This window comes from Stigmatopora nigra, chromosome 10 (genome assembly GCF_051989575.1).
Source record: "Stigmatopora nigra isolate UIUO_SnigA chromosome 10, RoL_Snig_1.1, whole genome shotgun sequence".
NCBI classification, from domain to species: Eukaryota; Metazoa; Chordata; class Actinopteri; order Syngnathiformes; family Syngnathidae; genus Stigmatopora; species Stigmatopora nigra.
Genome location: NC_135517.1, coordinates 13,375,604 through 13,400,385, shown reverse-complemented (window position 1 = coordinate 13,400,385; position 24,782 = coordinate 13,375,604). Strand labels below are relative to the sequence as shown.

The window sequence follows — 24,782 nt, the reverse complement described above, 5'->3', positions numbered from 1 at the left end:
TAGTACTTTCTTTTTGGTCACCACTTGCCGGCATCTGCCAAAAGTGCGAGGCGTGGCAAGGAGGAGCAAATAGTAGCAGGAAACCACGAGAAGAGGTGCGATGACACAAATTGAAACTACTAACTAATCCTCGTCCAAGTATCGTATACTGTACACGACGATCAACATATATACATCAAATCTGAAGTCAGGGGAATCGATCATTGCGGTGACAGAACGGGATTCGAACTGAGGCTGCGGGGTGACAAACCGTACAGGTGAGTCAAACTATCAAAACGTGTTTCAATGATCGAGGACATTTTTTTGATGTTGCATATTATAAGTGTATAAGACACGTTTTAGAATGATATGTAAGCACGGTTAGAGTCTAGTTTAGCTGCGCTAATGTATTACGAATACTGTATTACAAGGACTATATTAATAATTGTTGTGGTCACGTGTTGCGGGAAACCAAAACTAGTGTGGTAGTGTAAAGTAAATAAATGTAGTTTCTGTTCAATTATTATATATAATAATTAGAATCTAATATCATAAAATAAAATATAAAATCTATATAATATTTCTCATAAATAGCTGGGTGCATCTTTTGGTGGTTTGTAATCAATATCCAAGTTGTCATTTCACACTGAATATATAATGGCTTTTGCCACATTAGTTTTGCTCCTGAAATCCTTGTGGATACCTCGCTATTGATTGATGGAGACTTGTGATCCGCTTTTGTTTAATCAACAACCCAACAAGAAGCCCTCTAATGGAAAATTCATTTGTAGTACAGCACAAATGATGACAGGGGAAACAGACTTATTTGTATTCCATTGTGTTTGCAAATGTCTAAATCTTATCTTAAAAGTGATGTGATATTTCTATGGTTCCCTAAACTCTCTTTATCAGGTAATAACCCTCTAGTAAAACCTTTTATCTGGCCTTTAAAATAATATTTTAAAAAGAATGATCGGACTGGAGATTCATTGTCATTCATTTATTTAACCACAGATTCAAACAATATTCTTTGGCTTACCATCGACTTCTAGCTCTCGACTTTCAGTCTCAGAGCTTTGACTTCACTTTCACTTGTTAAAATGTAATGGAAGTAGCACCAGTAGCACTCAATAAATTATTAACAATCATGCATTCATTCACCATCTGTACTGCGCATCCTCGTAAGGGTTGCTGGGGTTGCCGGAGCCTATCCCAGCTGACTTTGGGCCAAAAGGCAGACTACACCCTAGATTGGTCGCCAGTCAGTTACAGGGCACATAGAGAGACGGACGACCATCCACACTTCCAATCACATCACCATCAACGGGAATCGAACGTGCACCTGCCCGCATCAAAGTCAGGCGAGTGAACCTCTACATGACTGGTGTCAAAGTGGCGGCCCGGGGGCCAAATCTGGCCCGCCGCATCATTTTGTGTGGCCCGGGAAAGGAAATTATTAATGCTGACTTTCTGTTTTAGGATCCAATTAAAATGAATAATATCGATTATTACATTTCCTGATTTTCTCTCTTTTAAATTGATGATTGCTATTTTTTAATCCGTATTTTCTTTGTCTTTGAACACAATTAAATTGACTCCTTTTTCAAAATTGAATGTGAAATAAAGTATACTTTGCTTTTACTTTGCTTTTCTTTGCTGAAATGCTGGGACATGATTAAACAGGCAATTTGAACGTGACTTTTGTCAGAGCATCAGCCCGTGGACATCATTTCCCTCACGAGGCACGGAACGTTTGTGACATGAATGCCAACTAGACAGGCCTGGGTCTTTGAGTACAGCCTAAATGTGATGCACTAAGTTAATGATTAACAACGTATAGTGGGCTCATAGTTGAGATGTTTCAAACGCTGCCTTGTGTTCCAAAATATGTAAAATACAAATATGAAAACCTACATTGTCACTATGGATAGGAATACTTTATTGCCACTGCGTTTTACTGATTATAGGACAAAAAAATGAACTGAGCAACATTAATTCTTCTTTTAGGAAACAGAAACCACAGTTTATGAGAGGCAATCTACTAAAGTAAAAAAAAAAAAGTACAGTACTATATGCCTGAATTACTACACAGCTGCGTGTGGTAATATTTACATAATACAACAGAGAACCATGCTAGTACAGTTTGCTGAGGGTAGGGAACTGTGAACGAGATTATTTACCATGACTTCGAGCAAATTTAGCCATGATCCTGAACAGGACTCATTGTACAAAAAAAATGACATATTGGGGGCAGATGGCGAGATATGCTGTTTATGTTATCTATGACAATTATTTTCCTCCAGATATGCTGGGCTGGTGTCAAAGATGAATTGGTGTGGAACTTGGAGGTGAGCCTGTGTGCTGTTGGCCACTGCACATCCCAAGTGGTGATGGCCAGCTGGACCCCCCAATGGGGGACATGCGTCTGGCTTCAGACTCTGCTAACGTTTGCCCTGGCCAACTGTCCGTCACTAGCCCCAAACCCGGTCAACTTCTCCCTGGTTTACACTATGCCCTTCTTCCAAGCCTATGGTCCTATCCAGAACATTGTCAACAACTCATTGTACCAGGAAGTCTACGTAGCCTCGCAAAATGTGATTGAGGCTGTCAACCGAAGCTTGGAAAAAACATGGGCGCTCCGCACTGGGCCGGTGGGAAGCCCAGAGTGTCAGGTGTGCGATCTGTGTCAAATTGATAAAGATCCCAACTTCCTGGAGGACACAAACAATCAGGTGTTGTTGTTCGACACCCTCTTTATGTACTTGTATTCCTGTGGAAGTTCCCAGTACGGTGTGTGTTATTTCCATCAACTCAACAGCAACGGAGAGCCACCGTCTATTTCTAAGTGTTTGTTTCGTGCCAATGCCAACTCTGCTGCCTATTGTCCTGACTGTGTCGCCAGTTCTCTTGGTACTAAAGTCACCATGGTGGAGGAGGGTCAGACGGTCTACTTCTTTGTTGCTGCCACCGTTAATGAAAGCGTAACTCAGCGCTATGGAAGAAAGTCAATATCAATCCGTCGACCACTTGCGACGGAAGACGGCTTCTACAGCGATGTTCGTGGCCTGACCGTCCTTCCTGGGCTAAGAAGGACTTACCACGTCGAGTACGTCTACAGCTTTTTCACACAGGAGTTTGTGTACTTTGTCTCAGTTCAGAGAGAGAGCCCGGACCAAGAATCATCTCCTTTTCAAACTCGCCTCGGCCGCCTTCCACGGAATGAATGGGAGATGAAACGCTATCGCGAAGTCATTCTAGAGTGTCGTTTTGAACCTAAACGACGGAGGAGGAACGTGGCTAGCGAACCCTACAAGGATGTGGTCTACAACGTAGTTCAGGCAGCACATTTTGGCAAAGCTGGAAGGGAGCTTGCCGAAGAATTGGGGGCGGAGGAGGAGGATGACATCCTATACGGCGTCTTTGCCGTGGTGGATGACAATGGAGTTACGGAGCATGATTCTGCCGTGTGCGCCTTCCCCATGGACAATGTAAACGAGGCCATCGCTGATGGGGTGGACGACTGCTGTGAGTCTGGACCAGAGCAACTCTCCAGGGGGCTTTGTCATTTCCAGCAATGTGAAAGTTGTCCACACGAGGTAAGAAATGCTATTACAATGACCTGCATGTTGCATTTGCAGAGCTAAATGACTTCATTTCCTTTTTCCACCCTCATAGTTCTTTCATATAACATTCTTGTCTTTATATAAATACTTTTTCAAAAGGGAAATACATACATGCTATTTTGAAATGATGAATAAGCTGCATTTTAATCATCTGTTTGGGTCTGGATAGTCAGATTTTCTTGCTGACTTGCGATCCAGGCAGCCGTAGTTCATTTTTAACTTGTTTTATTTACCTATCTTGCACTCACCTGGATGTTTTTGCCATATTAGCCTGTAGATAAGAATGCACTCCTTCTAAATAGTACAATATGCTGCTCTGCTTCAATAGCTGCAGTGTAATCTTTCTGTCTCCCTTGCAGTAGATCGTTATTAATCACGAGCTAATAAATGATGGAATGATTATATTATAAAAACATGTTTGTTGTATGCTATTTCCACATGCGTCACTGTTTGTAAATTCTTACAAGAAGGCTTCTGCGGTTGTGTCTGGTCAATCTGTAAATCTTGGATTGATCAAGACTTAATTCTTATAATTGTCCATTCTGAATGGTCTGCTGCTTGTGGCGTTTTTCTTAGAGCATGGAAAACAACACCACTTGCAGAGACCACCCAACCATGGTTTCCCAGCCCTACTACAGAGTGGACCTCCTCAATCGACAGATGACAAATGTTCTTCTCACCTCACTGCTGGTGACCACCATTGACAACAAGACTGTTGCCCATATTGGTACGTCCACAGGTCGACTATTGCAGGTATGTTTAACATCGATATGCATTTCTTTTCCCCCTCTGCATTTTTATTGACAGAATTGTTTGTATTGACATTATTTTGGATTATGATTGTAGCTTGTGCTGACAAGATTGAATCCAATTATCTTCGCTAATTATTCTTTGGTGGAGAACCAAAGGATCTCATCGATTGCTGCAGTCTACTCATCAGAGTATCTCCTTTTCGTGGTTGGAGACAAGGTAATGTATATCCTTATAAGCAGTATATTGGCAGACATGAGCAAGTGGCAGCAATGCAAGGCAGCGACCTTGAGCAAGTAATCACTCTGCCATTTTAGTAATAATGGTGAATTCAGGATGAAATTCACAGTATACGACTTCAAAAGCGGTCAATAGGGTGTTTAAGAATACATTTGAAAGAAGTGGATTCATTCTTTTCAAACTTGACGAGTATCGTAATTGCCACGAATTGTTTGTCTCTCATCCAGATGTTTCAGGTCCCACAGCGAGGACCGGGATGCCAACACTTCCTGACTTGTGCCATGTGCCTGACAGCCCCCAAGTTCATGGGATGTGGCTGGTGCTCAGGCGTGTGTTCATGGGAGAGCGAGTGCTCAAGTGCCTGGAGGAATGAGTCTTGCCCACCACAGATCACCGGGGTGAATCTTATTTCAACTGCGTTCAACAATAGGAGTTACATTTCAAAGTAGCGCTATAAATTCTGCTTTATTGACGCAGTTCTTTCCACGGACTGCTCCCCCTGATGGTCAGACAGAGTTTACCATGTGTGGACGCGAGTTCCAGTCACCCCTCAGACCTGCCATTACGTCACGAACCCACCAGGTTAAACTGGGACAAGCATCATGCACCGTTATCCCCGTCAAGAGTAACAACACTCAGTAAGTCAAGTTTAATTACGATTGTAGTAACACAGACTCTCCTAAAGCACACACTTTATTTGCTTTATCCTCTGCCATTCTGACTTTAAGGACATAATAATAAAAATATGCGCTATTTCTTTTTTAGCCTGGTGTGTAAGATTCGCTCTGGGGCTACTGACCTGTCAAAACCGGTCAACGTTACTGTGGAAGTGCATGAGAGTGAAGGGGGCGTGAAGGTAGAGGGACGTTATGCCATTGACGGGAAGGCAGGAATGCCTGGCTTTACATTTCTGGTAATTTCATCTATTAGGGTGTGAGCCATGAGGATATTTTCAAATATTTTGGGTGTTGACTGATACATTTGTTTACAGATACCCAACATCACGGAGATTCAGCCCAACTATGGACCTCTTATAGGGGGCACGTTAATCACAGTGACTGGAGCTTATTTGGACGCTGGACGGACAAGGAAAGTCACGCTTAATGATGTGCCTTGTCCCATACAAAGGTTTTTATCTTGCCCACTTATCTGTAATCATTTACAGATTGACATATGATTGAGGGATTTGTAAAAACAATAAGTTCTTCCAAAAAATGCCTAGAGCAAGGCAACCAACGTCATTTTTGTCAGCCAATTAGGGTAGATATTATTATACTATTTATAGAAAACATTCTTTTTACAAATCTATATATGTCAAATATATCCTTTTTTTCCCTCAGCGTCACTAAGCCTAAAGGCATTATGTCCTCCATCATCTGTTTGTCCCAGCCCGTCTCAGAGGTGCAGGACGTACCTCTCAATGTTTTCATCGACAAGTCTCCCGTCCTAACAACCAAAGTTTTTTACTACAAAGAAAACCCCAAGATCACTGCCGTACTTCCCGACTGTAGCTTTGACAGGTAGGCTTTCAAATCGCAAAAAATACACTCCAGTATTGCTTAAATGTATTGAAAGATAACCATGTCTACACGTGTCTGTGTATGAACTCTAGGGGATCAAATATTTTGATAGAAGGCGAAAATCTGGATTCTGTTTATCGTACCATCATCCACTTTAAACCCAATGAGAGCCATCTGAAGCCTGCGACAAGGGTACTGATAAAGGGTTCATGAATATAAATACACCTCAGATTTGTCCTTGAATGCTTTCACACTATTCAAGGGAAGACATGATATTCCTAATAATCTTGCAATTTCTAATGCTGAAAACCTTAGACATTTTTTTTATACAGAAAAATGAATTTAGAAGATCAATAGATATAGATATATATGGATAGATAGATATAGATATATATGGGTAGATATAGATATATATGGGTAGATATAGATATATATGGATAGATAGATATAGATATATATGGGTAGATATAGATATATATGGATAGATATAGATATATATGGATAGACATAGATATATGGATAGATAGATATAGATATATATGGATAGATATAGATATATATGGATAGATAGATCTAGATATATATAGATAGATAGATATCTATAGATAGATAGATATAGATAATGGATAGATAGATATAGATATATATGGACAGATAGATATAGATATATATGGATAAATAGATATAGATAGATATAATTATTATTTTTCATTCTTTTTTCTTTACAGGAGTGCATTGGCAAGGCCATGTCCAAAAGGATGCAATGCATCACTCCTGTATTTCCAAGAGATGAGACAGAGGAAGGAGAGCTTTCCTTCGATATGGACGGAGCGGTGGGACTTTGGAACAAAGAGTTTTCCTATCACCCTTACGCCAAGCCAATCCCCTTTGAAACAGAAGGACACGAGCTGCATTTGTACCCTGGATTTGATGAAGTTTCACTGCATGTAAGAATGAATATGGCTCTCCGTCAATAGGCTGATTTTCCAATCGTAATGTATTTGGATTTTCTTTACTGTCTTTAGCATCAGAAACTAAACTTGGTTAGCTCCTGTATGACCATCATTATGACAGTAGCAGGTGTGGATTGTGATGCTAAAGTCCTGGATAACGAGATCACTTGCAGGATACCCAAAAATATAACCATCCCAAGTGAAGGACTACCTGTGAAGGTTAGTCGGTGGCTTTTTCTGATGCTGTATTACTATTTATTAATTAACTCCATGATGCCAAATGATGCAGTGATTATAATTTCAGTACAAAACTATTAAATAGTCAAGTCAAAGATTTCAAAACGTCATACTGTAGGATTTTAGGAAGTCACTGAAAAAAAATTACACAAGCAGTCACAAGCTAAAATAATAAGATTACTCTATTATCCAAAATAAAACATTTATTAGTGTACTGAAGAGCGAGTCAGGCAGCCACATCCTTTTGTTATTCTTGGAGCTTTCATTTAGTACTTTAAATGTCTCCAATGCAGTGGAATCTACTCTAAAAACACAATTTAAAAAAAAAAAAAACGTCAATAAGGTGCTGATGTCTGTCACATTCCTCAAAAATAGAATTCACTGCCTACTTTTCTGGTTAAGACACATTTTAAATGGCCATGTTCGTAAAAACAGCTTCTTCAAAAATGTTTGACTTTCTAGATCTCCATCAACGGCCAAGTCCACAACGTGGGTACCGTTATAAGGGTGAGCAACCACTACATGGTGGGAATAGTGCTGGGGATCCTCGCTGCTCTGGTGGCTGGGGCAGTGCTGGCCTTTGTGGTCATGAAGCACTTGAGGAAGAAAAAGAAAGGTGAGCTACACGGACCTTGATCAGACCTGTTTATGCAAGGGCTACTGCCTCAAAGTGTTGTTGAATATAGTAGTCTTTCAAGCAGAACATCCTTGGTGTCTCATTGTCTATATTTGTCTGTACACTTCTCCGGCGGTTGATCATTAAAACGATTTGTCCTGTTTTTCAGCTTCTATGGTGGAGACTCGTTTGGCTCACAGGGTTAGTCGTTCGGCGACAAATAATGTCGAGTTATCCTTGGTTGGGGACTACAGGAGAGGTGACATTCTGTCTACTACCTATTTTTATACACATGCTGATAATTTGGTTGTGTGACTATGGATGCTATTTTTAAAATAAACTTTTCTCTATTTCTTAGCAGTGTCCACGAGTCCTCCAACTCCTACTTCAGGGCTTGTAGCCTTCCCCAGCCTGGCTTACGCTACAGGCAATATAGACGTTACACTCACTCCTCTTATGGCTGCAGAGAAAATTTCCATTTCCAGTTTTAGGCCCGAGTTGTTAGAGGAAGTTAAAGATGTTCTTATTCCTGCCGAAATGCTCCTCGTACAACACTATCGGATCATTGGGAAAGGTAAAATAAGTTGTATTTTGTATAGACGATCGAGAGAAGACATTTCTGTCATTGTGCCTTTTGTTTTTCGTAGGTCATTTTGGAACAGTCTATCATGGCTACTTCACTGACAATAGCAACAGAGAAATACATTGTGCTGTCAAGTCTTTGAATAGTAAGTTGTGTGTCTCTGTGATGGCTGCAAAGTGCCATATCAAGTAAGTGATGGTGAATCTTCAAAAATATTGCTTTTCATAAGGAATAACAGATGTGGAGGAGGTGGAACAGTTTCTGAAAGAAGGCATTTTAATGAAAGGATTCCATCACATCAATGTACTCTCTCTGCTGGGTATCCTTCTACCACAAGAAGGTCTTCCACTGGTAGTTCTGCCATACATGAAACATGGAGATCTGCGTCACTTCATACGTTGCGAGAAAAGGGTGTGACGTCCAACTATAACAACAATACAAGACCTGCACCTGTTTTTATTCAGTGTGACTACTATGTTTTTCTTTTTTTGAATTCAGAACCCAACCGTGAAGGATCTTATTGGTTTTGGACTACAAGTTGCCAAAGGGATGGAGTATTTGGCTCAGAAAAAGTTTGTCCATAGAGACCTGGCTGCACGCAACTGCATGTGAGGAAATATCTGTGTAAATAATTTTTTTCACAAACCTGCTGACTCAACAGGATGACATATTTTTTCCCTTTTCTCTTAGGCTGGACGAGTCTTACACAGTGAAAGTGGCTGATTTCGGCATGGCAAGAGATGTTTTTGACAAGGAGTACTACAGTATTCAAGACCACAGAAAGGCTAAATTGCCCGTCAAATGGATGGCAATTGAGAGTCTAAGGACACAGAAGTTCACGTCTAAGTCTGACGTGGTAAGCAAAAAAAATGACAAACATGACCAGGATAGAAAAGTGTGACGTGTGGGTTGAGAATTCACTGATATTTTTTGACACCATCTGCAGTGGTCCTTTGGTGTCCTGATGTGGGAGATGCTGACCAGAGGAGCAAGCCCTTACCCAGAAGTGGACCCTTATGATATAACACACTACTTATTGAAAGGCAGGCGTCTCCCCCAGCCTCAGTATTGTCCTGACCCTTTGTAAGTGTTAAATAAAAATGACTACTATTCTGTAATGCATGGCTATTCCCCAATAATACTTTAAAAAAATCTTTGCATTCACACAAAAGAAAAAGCATGGTTTGCTATATGTGTGGTGACTCAGTACTAGTGTGAAATCTATAACTAGTCAACTACTTGGCAATTCAGCAAGTTTTGTAGTTAATATGTATATTAGACACACACAGAGACTGAAGAAATGTTACCATTTTCACGTTTTGCTCGACAAAATATTCTAATGACAAATCCCGTTGCATGTTTTAGCTTAGAATAGATGAGCTATTCATCTTGTTTTATGTCCGACCTCAGGTATAGCATTATGCTGGAATGCTGGGATCCTGATCCAGAATTGAGGCCTAACTTTGCTACTCTGGTGTCGGCGGTTACCACCATCCTCCTAAGTCTGGAGGGAGAACATTACATCAGTCTGAATGTCACATATGTCAATCTGGACCAGCCCAGGCCCTACCCTGCGCTTACCGAATCTGCCGATGAATGTGGAGACACCACGGACGCCGAGAGTGACTCAGTCTCTGTCTCTTCCTGATCCAATCCCTAGAAATGGACCTAATATTGGCTGGAAATACAAGGGTGCAAAACCTTGTGTTTGTGGTACAGCAAGACTTTCATAACACACCTCCGTCTTTAGTAAAGGACTATAGTTTGGTAACCTGCAAATCCTGTTTTGTGTATACGTAAATTGTTCTACATCCAGTACAGTATGTAGTCCTTAGTAGCTTTTGTAATACAAAAATACACACCAGGTTGTATAGCAACTATTTTATTTTATTCTGTACCGAAGCACTTACTAGTTACCAGATATAGGTATACTTGCATAAAGTAATAAATCACTCTGTTAAAAATGATTTTAAAAAATGATGCTGCATAGCTACCACAATGTCTGTAAGAATGAATCTAATGTTGTTCATATTGACATATGTCCTTGAGATAGTGTAATAAATTAAAACATATTTATTTGTTCATAAATGTGTTATGTTATGAATCTTTGGGTCTTGCCTTCACCTCACGTGTAGTATTAAATTGATCACTAGAGGTCATGATTGCTTTAAGTACGTTATTGGCCCCTTTCTCGAAGGATGAAATATTCATTCATTTTCTGAAGTGCTTATCCTCACATGGGTCGCAGGGGGTTGCTGGTGCCTAATCCAGTTAACACTGAATTGGTGGCCAGTCAATCACAAGGCACAGGGAGACTCAAACCAGAGTACCTGGAGAAAACCCACACAAGCCTGGCAAGAACATGCAAATTCCACACAGTGAAGACCGACATGCGGTCAAAGGTTTGACCCCATAACTGTGAGGCTGAAGCGCTAAATGTAATTTAAAACTGATTATTCTACCATTATAGTAAACACCACATATGTAATTATAAGCAGACCTGAAGATACACCATTTAAGAACCATATTTTTTTCTCATGTATTTTATCCTGGTGATTTAACAAACATAAAATAAATTAATTAAAGAGAAAATTGAGCAGGGGGTTGACAAGTACTCATTTTCTGTCATTTCCCTGTGCTACTCTGCATGCTCATAACTGACAAAGAAAACTAGCAGGAGATAAACATCAGGCATTTTCTTGCCAATTACTTGTGGCACCTTTGATGGAAAAATGTGAAGCCAGAATAGATGTCAAAATCTTTGACTTTTCCCAAAATAAAGACATACTCCACTATGCAATTAGGAGTTAAATATCCAAAACTTGAAATGACTGCTGCACTCAACTGTGTGAGCATCTCAAAGAGTCTTCCTCCAGTCGAGTTCACCAAAAGGTCTTTTAATTTAAGTCTTTTGATGGCAATCTCGTGCACATAATGTCACCTCCTTTTTTTTTCTATACGTCTATTTTCTTACCTTACTAGCATTTTTTTTATAGGATGACAATGGCTGCATGGTGACTTTTGCATAACACTGTATTCTCATATAGGTGGTATGAATAATATATACCCAAGATATTGGAAATGAATGTGGCAGGTAAGGGAATGTGATGTACAAATCACAAAATGAAAAAAATGGTGTACATACATCATATGGTTTCTGTTTAAAACGTTACTATTGTCAAGAATTGAACTCTACAACTTCCCCATGTACCCATAACTTTTATTAATCATCTCATCTCATTTTCTGAAGCGCTTTATCTTCACTAGGGCCACAGGAGGTGCTGGAGCCTATCCCAGCTGACTGCGGGCCAGAGGCAGGGGACATCCTGATATGGTGGCCAGCCAATCACAAGGCACAAGGAAACAAACAACCAATCAGGCTCAGACTCATACCTAGGGGCAATTTAGAGTGTCCAATCAGCCACCCATGCATGTTTTTGTTGGAGTACCCATAGGAAACCCACACAGGCCAAGGGAGAACATGCAAACTCCACAAAATGGACCAGCCTGCATTTTAAACCCAGGCCTCAGAGCTGTGAGGCCGAGGCACTAATCACTCATCCACCGGGCCGCCCATATTAATCAGAATGTAAAAATGATTCAATCAAAGACCTCCTATTCCCTCCAAAAAGAGCAAGTATAATGATTGCTATTGTTGTTTTTCTGCTTGATCACACTGTTTGCCTCTTAGTGCAATTTAGGTACTCGATGTTAAACAAAATGGTTTTATCTTAATCTTTTCAATTTGAGGCAATTGGATACTGCCATTGCTTCACAATTTTTGCCTACTACTGCAGACCCATTAATTCCTGCCCCGAGCCTTTTAAAAATAGTCAGACTTGCAGAAGGGTTCTGACAAAATGTCTCATGCAGAGATGTTGTTCATGTAGATACATTTAGTATAAAATCTCATCTTTTTGTATTCTATGGGAGAAGTACTAAATGTATTATATTTGGTACAGGGTTGCATCATGTAGATGTGTACTCTAACCAAAGGCCATAATATTTCAAATGGCAAAACTAGTAATGAAAATAATTTGCATGTTTGTAACTGTTTGAAATGTGAATGAGACAACACGCACAGATCCTAAAAAAATAAAAATCACTGCCTGGAATTCTCTCAACTTTCAGTGCGTGCGAGTGATAATCCAAGTTTTATTGTTCCTTCTCCCCGAATAGACAAGAATTGGATCTTTCTTTTGCAGCTCCCAAGATAGTAAGAAACAAGAAAAAAAAATCTTCCAGCTTTGGGCGTAATATCATTAATTCAATATGTTCCAAGTGCAGTGACAAATTCTCCAACATTTATTTGTCCGGGGGACTTTTCACGTATACTTTTTCTCTTATCAACCCTGTATATTGTTTTGCTTAGCTTTCTTCATCTCCAAATGACCGTCCCTAAGTGACTTTTGTTTAAGCATTATGCTATGTTTTATAAAAAATGTCAGCCAACTCTGGCCAAAGTTCACTTCATCATATTGTAATGCACTCGAAGTTATCCCTACCTTGATTATACAAAGGGGAAACTTTATTCAACTCGATTCAAATCATTATCTTATCAATATTCATCATGGAAGGACATTTATAATGACCTAAATATTACATGACTTCTCATCAGGATTAGATGGCCAAGAGAGGAAATGGCAGTAAATGTTTTGCACAAGGCTAATGTAATTCGAATACTTTATTTTACAGACTTAGTCACACATTTTTAGGCTTATTACAAGTCTTTGCACTTTGTACTCTGATTTCCAACAGCTTTCGTCGTTTTCTATAGGCTATAGACATGATCAAAAAACTGTAATGTTACATTAAGTGGCAACTTACTGTCACAGTAGGAGTAATGATAATAATAATAATACATTGGCTTTGTCATCATCATTGACTCTACTATAGCCTAATTGTCATCATACACAGACACTGCATATGACAAAATTAGTAGTGCTTCTCCATAAAGTGCATTTTCCCAGCAAAAGACCCAAGTAAATGATAATTTCAGATTCATAATTTGGCATTCTGCCGTGATGGATACATCGCATCACCCCCCCCACCCCAAGCGGATCACTTACCTTTCACTTTCACTTACTATCAGTCAGCCAGTAGGAAGCAGATCACCGCGAACGTCTTTTTAGGTTACCTCATCCAGGGTGGTATGGGCCCCCGATGATGTTCCTGGCTCTGCTGAGGTAACGAGGGCTGGCAATGTCTTCCAGTGAGGGCAGTGTTAATCACTTTCTGCATGTCTTTTTGTCTGCTGCCGTGCTTCCAGCATACCACACTGTGATGCAGTATGCCAGGATGCTCTCCACAGTGGCTATAAAGAAGGATATCAGAAGCTTAGTGTCCAAGTTATTCCTCCTGAGTACCCTAAAAGTTGCACCCAAAAGCAGGGAAGCTGTCAAGGGACGAGTACTTCACCACGTACTCGTCCCTTGACAGCTTCCCTGCTTTTGGGTGCAACTTTTGTGTGCTCTAACAAAACTTTCATCAAAACGTGACAGGGGTATCAAGAAAATAACAATGACTTGGAATCAAATAACAAAATAAAACCTGATGGGAAGACATGGGGAGACGAGGTACATGGAACAGGACACGGTGACTTGCCATGAAGTGAACACAGTTGACTATCTGACACCGACTCACAAATAGGGTTTAAATAGATAGAAAAGGGTTGATTACAATTAGGAACACCTGGGTAACACAAGAGAGCAAGAAGGGGCGGAGAAACCACAGGTGAATGGAATGGGCAATCACTTGGACAGGACACACAGGGTAAAAAGCATAACAAAATAAAACAACACCCCAACTAATCTTAACACTTACACTACAGTGCAACTTATTCAACTGACTGCCGGAGACGCAAATCTAAGCGTCTACTCTGATTGTACAGGGACTGATCGGCCCATCGTCAAAGTAATGAGAGCCAGTGTCATTAAATCTGTTTCGAGAAAGTGTGAGAGTGAATGCAAAGCCATTTCAGAGCCGCCAGGAGTGTAAAATGTGCCCATTGTTGTTGAGTGGTGGCAGTGCGTGGTGGCCTTTAGAGCTGATTTGAAGACTAAAATATCAGCAGTCTTTCCATTTCCAAAACAGCATGTTTTCTGGGATTATAAATTACTGCTGTTTTTTCTCCCTTTTCTGGGTTTTATTGTGGCTCTACCACATATCTCAAGTAGACTGTCTGTCCTCTTTGAGTTAGACTACACACAGTACTATAACTTTTCCTGGTAAAGTACAGAACTGAGTCAGCAACTTGTTTGATATTTATAAACCGGGGGGTAAATGCCAGACACAAACAGAGTCAAGCAACAGTCCATGCAAACTATATTCTCTTTAATATGTGTTCTTGATATGCAGAGTCTGTACAGACCCAGAGGAGGAAAGAGTTGATTTTGTATACATGTATATATCTATTCAGGGACCAACCAGTCTCTCAGCAAACGCTCCTCACTCATCATAATCAATATTCCACCAATAAATGACAACTATCTGACGTTTAGGCCGCACACGTCACAGGATCTTCTCGCTGATGTTCTCTAATCCATCAGCATCCATTTTTAATAATAGTACAGTATGTGGCATTGGTACTGCTTGTCAAGTATCTCAGCCTTCCTGTCAGAGTGTGGGTTTACCGAGAGGGATAAGTGCTCTTACTGCCGCAATGTGTAAAAAAAAAAAAAGTGCTGTTGTTACTGCCCACCTCTCCTCAACCATCTGTGGAGTGGCATGGCGATGTGACAATTACATAAGGTGTTCACAACAAGCCACCACTTTTCTATCTTTTGCTTCATTTTTGACATGATTTCCCTTTGAAAGACCTTTTTTGATTTAATCTTAAAACATTTTTTTATTTTTTTCAAGATTATTTTTACCAATACTAGTATTGTGAAATCGAACAAGGCTGGGTAACTTCACGTCATAATACTGCGATAGAATTTGATTGAAAAAAATTGGTTATTGTCAAAATGCAATTAATTGCAGGAATCTTATGCTTTCAATCACAATTAAAAATGACCATAAACACATCACACTATCCCCTCCTAATGCTGGTCTGAATCAAAATTCTTTAGAAGCTCGTTTGCTTATTTTCCATTTTTCTTCTCTGTCCGTGGTCTCTTCTTGTCATTGGATCACGGTCAAACTGTCAGGTGGCACATAAAAGAGATGGCATATTTTGAATACCCATTGGCTTTTGTTTACTTAGATGTGAGCACCTTTTCAGTCACTTTTTGTAGAGCAAAAAATATCTCTTGGCATATAAGGGTTGTGATTTCAGCAGACTCTCTCCAAACCTTTCCAGAATGATGCAACGGCACATTCCACATCACTCCAGCCACACTAACCATTTGTTTATTGAGTGTGTTTGAAATTTGTTGAAAAATGAATGCTTGTTTTGGCAGTGGCAAGTTAAACTGATCTCATCAAAGGCAGAATTTTTTAGATCGCATTAGATTGTAATGCCGATCCTAATGTTGTTGCCAGCAACAGGAGTAGAATCAGTGGTACGAAACACTCCGTTCCAGTTACGTGAAAGCCAACTGGAGCAGATACTTCAATGAATATATTTATGAACACATTTAAAAGGCTTGTAAATTCAGTGATATTACACCTTTCTGCTTTAAACAATAGAAAGAGACACTATCATTAAATTGGGGTCTTCAACTTACAGTGATGTGCTATTGTTGATAAACCAAAGGTGATAAAGCCAATTTGGACAATCTAGGACAACACTGGCCTTTTAACTGCAGTTTCACTTCACACATTTGTGCCCCCATGCAATATCGCCACAATAATGTCTTGCAGGTTTTTCTCCCCCAGGAGACGCATTCACCAGATAGCCTGAATATATGACACAAGAAAAAGAGAAAGAGCTTCAAGGGAAATTGGTATATCATGGCCATACTCAATTTCCACAATCAGTAATGTGAAAAAGTTGCTTTTTTTTAAAATATACAGTAAAATATATATCCATATTTCTGTTATGTATGTAAAATATTATAAGAGCTCCACCAAGGAAGTTATGGTTACTTTATTCATCTGACATAACAATTACTACAATTATACAATTATATATAGTAGCGTATTTTGCATTTTTTTTTTGCCAAAATTGAATATGTTACATCTTTGCCATTCCAACTTGCTGTAACTGTGAATGATAGATCATTGTATTTACCAATGAACGGTATTGTGGAGTTTTTGGTCCCAAAATGTAAGGATCAAGGGAAACAAGGCAAGATTGAAGGTGGATATTATATATTTCGAATCTAAGAAGAACCTGAAAATACACAGCACTGTACTTTTGGGGTTATAAGAAGCAAAGCACAAAGGACAAACAAAAGAGTAAAGCCGAATATGACAGTAATTCTATTATGGCTCCACCGAGCGTGAGTAATCGGGCCCAAAAGCTAAAAAAAAAAATAAAAAAAACTAAAACAAAGGTAGAGCAAGTTTACAGGTTTTGTTTTAAAAAGTACCAAATAATTGGCAACTTTTGTGAAACAAAAAGTGATGTCTTAGAGACATAAGCACCATTACATTGATACGTTTTACAGACTATTGGATTAGATTGGATATCTTTTTTTCATCCCATATTCGGGGAATTTCATTGACATGAGATGACATACTAGCTGGAATTTATAGTAACTTGGGTATCTTGGGTCTCAGGGGGGAGGAGCTCTAGTCTTTAAAACCGACCTAGTCCTAAAGTGCGTGCAGTGTTCTTGTCTTTGTCGTGGCAGCAGTTTCCACCCACGCCAGCCATTGGTGCATTCACACACACGATTGAGTAAATTAGCACTCATCTTAAAATCTAATGAAAACCTGATGCTCTTTTAAACCCTGCAGTGGTAATTAGCATAATAATTACAACATACCAAAAAAAAAAAAAAACACCGGGGGAGGATCGCACAACAAACTCATGTCAAGTGAATTATTTAACATAGTATAGAAAACTGGTTAGGATTATTCAGCTCTCTGTATACTTTGAGCATTTAACTGATTTAATAGCCCACAAATGTTTAGAAAGAAACAAAATCATTTCAGGATATTAAGTGATATTAACATAGATGAAAATCTATTAAAGCTATTTTGCGAGGGAAATTGAAAAATATTTAAAACCTAGTGTTTAAATTCACAAATGGACATCTTTAAAATGATTTTAATATGCGTGGCGATCATAATTTGAGCATCTTCATCAGATTTTATTCATTTAAAGTGATATAGGGCAACAAATTGATGAAAATAGAATCTTTTGCATGGTGTTGGAGTCCAATATGAGTGCTTGGTTGTCCAAAGTAAGGCTATGAAATTATTAAAAAGCTCTAATTGTCTTCCAACATGATCATTAAAATGTATGAAACAAGAGACACAGCTCAGCAAAAAAAAAAAACATTAAAAAAAATGTTGGTTTTGGGTTTCCGCCCTGAAACCTGTTGGCCCAATTGGTCCTAATGCATGTATTTGCTTGCAGTAAGTGAAGCCCACTTTACTCCCGCTAGTAAAATACTCTTATGCTCGTTAGTGAAAATTGCTTTTTGTTTAATTACGTGTGGCGCATTCAGGTTATACGAGGCAACCATCATGAATTTAAGTAGACTTAAATATTCGTAACCACAATTTAATACTAGTAGCTCATTCGGAAACACAATTCAGCACATTTAATGCGCCTCTTGGCAGGCTTTTTCCAGGAAATGATTTGTGACCATATGCCTGGTGTAAAAGAAAATTAGGATCTTAAACCTTGTGGTCTAATTCTACTTAATTAGCGTGTTGATAGAAATGAAAAAAAAAAAATTCAAATATGACATCTTTTGGTTGCCCATAGAAATATACAATTAAACATAATTTTACTGGGTTTATCCATTTTTTAACCTATCAAACTAAACATATACTATTACAGCCAGTAATGCGAACAAGAGGTTTATTAAAAGAGGAAAAAAAGCTTTCCAAGAGTAGGCCTACTATTGAGAAGGCTGTGCAGTAAATGTCCTTGATTATATAAAAATATCACAGTCCGAGATTGCGAGGTAGAGTTTGTTTGTCTCCTATTGTGCACTCATTGTGATATGCTTGTTGCCAGGGTAACTCTTGTTTTCACAACAAGAATGTGTAGGATGCGGCAGTAAATCCGTGCTTTGCTTCACATAAGTGGCACATTGAAACAGATTAATTAAAATGTACCCGATTTCAAGGGCCAAAAATATATTGACAAAACATACCTATTTCCTATGAGAAATGCAACAAGGATGATTTAGAGATCATAATCAATGTGAAGAATGAAGATACCGCAGTACCTGAGGCAAGATACAAAAATATAGTTTGATTTAACCCCCAAAATAACACAAAGATGTCAAACATTACATTGTAAAAAGCATCCACATCTAAACAACAGCAGAATTTCATCATCGTTCTTGTTTTTATGATCCGTAAAAAGGTCCAACCCAACTAAAACCAAACCTGTATATCATATTTAACATTCTGGTTGAACCTAAACGTCTAACTAGCTAGTTTATAACTGCAGGCCAAAAAGAAAATTAATTCATGGGTGAACAACGGTGTGGTAATATCTAAATATAGAGCACTGCAGGGTTTAAAGCTAAGAAGTAAGTGTTAAAATGTCCGTCCTTGACCAAAGGGTACATGCTGAATAACGTGTGATGCTTTAAAATAATGAAGCAAATGTTTCATATACTTTAAAATACACACTCTACTGTAGCGGCCCCGGTTCGGGTATGTCTTCTTAATTTGATAAATCATCATGGTCAACTTTGAGGTCACTAAAAGATGATTAATGAGCTCCAACATGATATTTATGTACTGTATTGCAGTAGGGTTCTGCAACTGTCCTTTTATAAGTCATGTTGACCAGGACCGGAGGAGCAAAAACCAACAGGGAGTTGCTTACCTGCATTGGATGAGTGATTCATTGAATTATTCAACTCGGTCAGCGTAGTTTAAACATTAATGGCTGAGTGGGAGTTCCCTTCGGCGGGTCCCAGGGGACACACACACAAGTTGGGCGTACACTCTAATTGCGAACTCTCGTCCGATAAAAGTCTGAAATAAAGTGAGTGGAGAGTGTGCGTGAATCATTTTTTGTTGACCCTTGAAATATCAATGTGTTTCTTCTAGGGTTACTCTGCAGTAATGACCTTGATTATAGTTAGTCATATTAACTGAGTAAATACTGTATTTTAACAGTATGTCAACTATTATTCCAGTGCGATATAGACCAAGGACTTGAAAGAACTTGATTAAAAGGCCTGAATATTCAGCTTTTTTATAGATCTAAAACAATATTTATTTCAGCTTTTTTATAGATCTAAAACAATATTTATTTCAGCTTTTTTATAGATCTAAAACAATATTTATTTCAGCTTTTTTTATAGATCTAAAACAATATTTATTTTAACTTTTGGTATAGATTTTTCAAAATGATTTTTGAACTAAAAAAAGAGAAAAATATGATAAAAAAAATTACAATTATTGATTTAAAAGGGAGAAAATCAGGAAATGTAATATACAGCTATACTTTTCATTTTAATTTTATATTAAAAGAGAAAGTTGACACTCATGATTTACTTTGCGGAGGGCCAGATTTGGCCCCCGGGCTGCTACTTTGACACCTGTGATATAGACCATAGTAACCTTAAAGTTGACTTTCTATTAACGTTCAAGAGTGGGCAACTATTTACTATTCAAAACTTTAACATTTCATTGCTAAACAGAAAAATTAAATCCATATCGGGAACAATTTTATTCAACCAGTCATTCTTTGAAGTACTTGATTGTTTTGATTAAATGTGTATTACTTGAAAAAGATGACATACCCAATTTATATTTCAGTTATGTAATTCACATCCCTCAAAGCTGTTCTCCGAAGACCCTGATGGAATATTACGTAAGTTTATGCACATATTCAATATGAAACAAATATGGGGATGCAATTTGTGAAAGGAAAAAAAAATAGATTGAAGCACTTTTTTTAAAGACTATACTAGGCTGCATAAATAGATCATAAATAATGTAAACTATTAAGTGATGCAATTGCAATGGGGGTCATACAACATCCCATTTGCTCCTATTTAGAAAAATATATATAATAGGAGTGTTGTTGTTTCACATATAGTATATGTATAAAAAAATGTCCACATTAGAATACAAGTAAACCCTCTGGCTTTCCATGTTCCACTGACCACATGTCCTTGGTCAAAGTTAAAAAGCACAGCATTATTTTTTCCCTTTTTTGCCGAGTGGTGACTTATGCAATTATGCGCAAACCTGATTGATCACGACCCTGACAGAAGTACGATGGAGAGTACTCATAGTAGCTCTCCTCTTCCTGAAAAGCATTAGTGCAACAATCAGTGCCACTCTACAGGCTTGCCTACCAAGCCATCATTCAAGTCACCCACCTGAGCACGCACCCTAACCCTGGGGCACTTGTGACCCTCCTGACATATTTATGTTGCCATGAAAATGTTCACAAGCCTGTGACTTAAATGTTGTATTTCTTTTCCAGGATATTGACTTCCATTCCCCTTTTTTTCACTCTACAATGCAGTCAGATGGATTAAGTTTTGCTCATACATGATCCCAATGGTAATGTTTAAGCCTATCAACCCAATCAACACTATTATTCTTTTTAAAACTGCAAAAATAGCATTTTATCTTTCCTTGTAAACATATTTATAATTAGAAAAGACTAATATTTTTCACCGATTAAGCCTGCAGAGAAGGGAAAGATTTAAAATGTATTTTTCCCCACAGTTGGCTTAGCATAATGCTGCTATATCAAACGCCCAAACTGTGAAAAGAGGATTTGGCCAATTGCACCATTGTTAAATTGGTTCAAATATAGTACAATAGCTTCAAAAAAGGACTTTTCGTATACAAACCTGCAAAGGAAAAAAAGGGATTGGATTTGACAGTAAGTAAATGGTGCTATTGTCAATTTTGGATTGAGGACGCTGTTGGAAAGTGCCAAGAATTTAAAGATGGATTGCCTTTGTTTTCATTGATCGCAACAAACGTATGTTCTTACGCACAATTCCATGACGTAAACCATGAAAAGTATTCAAAGAAGTTCAAATTAAGAGCTTTTTTAATGTGAACATATCTTCAATAAATTGCTTTTGCTATTTCAGCCTTTGATAAAAATATCTATTGTGAGTACTACGGCAAATAACACTGACATCTAAGTCTATTGTAAGGAATGAGTCATTTTCTGACAGCGTATTCTTTTTTATCTCGGAACTTTTGTCTGTGCAATTGCAGACGATCTTATTTCCCAGTCAATGGAAACCCTCTGCTCTTCTACCCACAAGCACACGACCCACCACCTACCAGCTGCTTGTGATGCAGACACTGTGTGGGGGTTTGCGAGTTTAATTCATCGTCAAGCTCAGTGTTACAATGTGTTTCCGCATATTCTCAATTTCTCTAGTTTCTCAATTCAATGGAGCATCTTGCATGCTCTCAGCACATGGTGGCATGACCCTGGAGTCCAAGCTCAAAGACGTCCTCCCAGGAACTAAAGTGGAAGCCTGCCGGAGGATATGTATACTACTATGTTTCTTATCTACTTTTTTTTTTGGAAAAAAAGAATATTGGTCAGGTGTAGTCGCTTTTTTTCTCCACATATTTTTTGTCTGTTTTTGTATGCAGTCTATATCTACATTAGCATACGGGGAAGGAAAGTTTTTTGACCCAGTTTTAGTCAATTCGAAGTGAATATTTCATTAAAAATATGTAGTTTAAATTGACTTGCTCAAAGTCAGCAAGTTTTGAAATCACCTTATATTTTATAAGTTTAAATATTCTAAAAGACAGTCTATTTCCAGCAAGCTCCAATTGCTGCAGCTGGACACACTTAAGCATAAACAATGTGTGTCCAGTGGGCACAAAATCAGAGTTAAGTAGGTCATAACACTAACACTTTTGATTATTTAAAAATGGCTGTTATTTTCTGAAGATAAATCCTCCTAGTCACCAGGACTCATAAAGACATATACGCTACTGCATAGTATACATAAATGTTGCATGCTTCAATTGGACAAGTGTAGTATTTTATTACATCCATTCCAAAAATAAAACTATTTAAGGTTATTTTTAATACATTAAAATGTGCTATTGTAGGGTACATTCTAGTTCAGCACAAAGCCAACATAACAAAAAATCTGGAAATGTTAATTTCTGCAAGGTAAAGGGAGAACACACTTGAAATATTATCTACTGTGCTATTTCTCTGTTCCCAATAGGTCTGATTCCCAGAGGGGCTCTGTAGGGATGGGTTGAACCCGAGGCATTTCCAAGTTATTTGGTATTCTTGTTGTCTCAAGAGAATTTTCCTCCATAACACTGGAAGGTTGGTTTCAATGCAATTTAGAGATTCATTAATTGCCACAAGCATGTCATATTTGGAAATCTGTTTATGCTAACATATTTGTTTGCTAGTTTTTGTTGTGAATATAATTCATTAATAAGGTTTATGGTTATTTAAATAATGGTAAAAAGTATTAATTTTGGGGGTATAGGTATTTTCTTTCATTACAACATATGACAAGTATTATTTTATGATACTATGAATAAGCCTTTTTCATTGGACGACAAGGCGTGCAGCTTTTTTTTTTTTTTTTTTCTTGTTTGCTGCTGACATCTGAGACCAATATGATTGGGATTAACAGTCCAATAAAACTGAAGCATTGACACTTGACACACCTCATCACAGTGCACTTCTTCTAGAGATGAGCAATCATGGATAGATAAATCCATTTCCAGTAGAACCATTTTTGAGATGGACGGAGAATGAATAGCTGCTTGTTCACTTAAAATAAATCATTTTCCCCCTCGGCCCTATGGGAATATAATAGAAGATTGCATGTGCTTGTTGTGTGCAACACTCTGTAATTGACATTTTCAGAGTGTAGTTAATAGAGCTAGTGGAAGAGCAACCCACTAATCCTTTACATAGAGAATATCATGCACAAGTATAAATTACTGGTCAAGACAAGGTCATCAATTTAGAGAATATTCATGCTGAGATATGGTAATCATACAAACGGTTGTGAGTGAATTTGTGGTTTAGATAGGATTTTAAATACACCTACCAGGCACAGTGGGTGGCCAAAAGACAACGTCAGCAATAATCTTACTCGGCATGTGTGAATCTTTTTGGTTTAAGTCACATATTAACTATTTTTATACACTACATCGGGTCCATTCTCTGCAGAAATGATGACTAGTACGAAACATTGTAAAAGTGCGACATGTAGTCTGAAGTCAGGCTTTGAATTGGAGTCCATTAAAAATGCCCAAATTTGTATTCATTAAAAAAAAACTAACTTTGATACATGCCCTGTTTTCTAACAAGAAGAGATTATGAGATGGAGAGAAAATCATTTTTCTACAAATAGGGGAAAAGAAAGGATGAGCATAAATAACAAAACACTGCATGTTAAAGTGGCATCCGTGTTATTTTGTTGCACCCACCCACCACTGCCAAAAGCTCGTAACACACACATGCACACATATAAATTTGTGACATATATACCCGCATATAAAGTGGCGAGTACAATCTGTACACTAACAGTAAATGCATCACTGCTTATCTAATCGTCTATGTTAATTGAATGTTTTAGTCATATTCTTCATCTACCTAAAATCATGCGCTCAGTCACATCAGGTATGAAGATGTTAAGCGTGCCTGATAAATATAAGTGTCGAGGCTTAGAGGATTACACAATCAGGCTGCTTTAGTCGCTACATCAACACCCTGTCATCTGCGGATACCCGGTTACCATGGTTACGTACATTAGTTTATCTATAAAAACCTGCAAACACATTTCATTGAATGGATTACCTTCATAAAGTTATGAAATTCATGAAATTGTACTTTTTTAAATGAGAAAATGTGGTCAATTTTTGTCGTCAATTTTGAATACCTTCAAATGGATTGAAAGTCTGCTAATGATAAACTCATTTAAAGTGGTTTATTTATATTTTAAGAGTCACATGATTGGACATTTATCATCGATAATGGAAGATGTCATTAAAAAAAACTGGTTAAACTGCGTTTTTTTAAGATATGTATTATCCAAATTTGCATTAATTATTTCTTTTAGTATACCTTTGGCTTATATATAAATAAATATTATTTTTATAGTGAAATTTGGGATGACTCAAAATTGTTTTGTAGGTATTATTGTAAACGGGAATAGTTGTATGTCTAATTGTGCCCTATGATTGCCTGGCACCTCACTCAGGATGCAGGCTGCATGTAAC

At 38.1% G+C, this 24,782-nt stretch overlaps 1 protein-coding gene and 1 long non-coding RNA gene across 4 annotated transcripts; one reads left to right on the top strand and one right to left on the bottom strand.

Moving 5' to 3' along the window:
- The first annotated feature begins 67 nt into the window (after window positions 1-67).
- mst1rb (macrophage stimulating 1 receptor b) lies at window positions 68-10,576 on the top strand. Of its 3 annotated transcripts, none has more exons than XM_077727093.1 (22): window positions 68-257; window positions 1,166-1,340; window positions 2,283-3,575; window positions 4,179-4,355; window positions 4,449-4,571; window positions 4,820-4,990; window positions 5,070-5,230; window positions 5,358-5,505; window positions 5,584-5,720; window positions 5,933-6,112; window positions 6,205-6,304; window positions 6,841-7,059; window positions 7,138-7,284; window positions 7,765-7,918; window positions 8,088-8,177; window positions 8,280-8,492; window positions 8,566-8,646; window positions 8,731-8,912; window positions 9,000-9,109; window positions 9,192-9,357; window positions 9,448-9,584; window positions 9,912-10,576. In XM_077727093.1, the coding sequence occupies exons 3-22, from the start codon at window positions 2,370-2,372 to the stop codon at window positions 10,147-10,149; spliced, it is 4,140 nt and encodes a 1,379-aa protein (XP_077583219.1). In that variant the 5' UTR covers window positions 68-257; window positions 1,166-1,340; window positions 2,283-2,369; the 3' UTR covers window positions 10,150-10,576. The 3 variants fall into 3 exon arrangements, with proteins under 3 accessions (XP_077583219.1, XP_077583217.1, XP_077583218.1); XM_077727091.1 differs by having other exon boundaries at window positions 8,277-8,492; window positions 9,912-10,575; XM_077727092.1 differs by lacking the exon at window positions 1,166-1,340 and having other exon boundaries at window positions 8,277-8,492; window positions 9,912-10,575.
- On the bottom strand, window positions 7,490-18,518 carry LOC144203574 (uncharacterized). Its single transcript, XR_013327717.1, has 4 exons — window positions 18,462-18,518; window positions 16,169-16,340; window positions 13,588-13,815; window positions 7,490-7,606 (listed from the first exon to the last, which is right to left on the bottom strand). It is a non-coding gene; the product is annotated as an uncharacterized LOC144203574 (long non-coding RNA).
- Window positions 18,519-24,782: the final 6,264 nt, after the last annotated feature.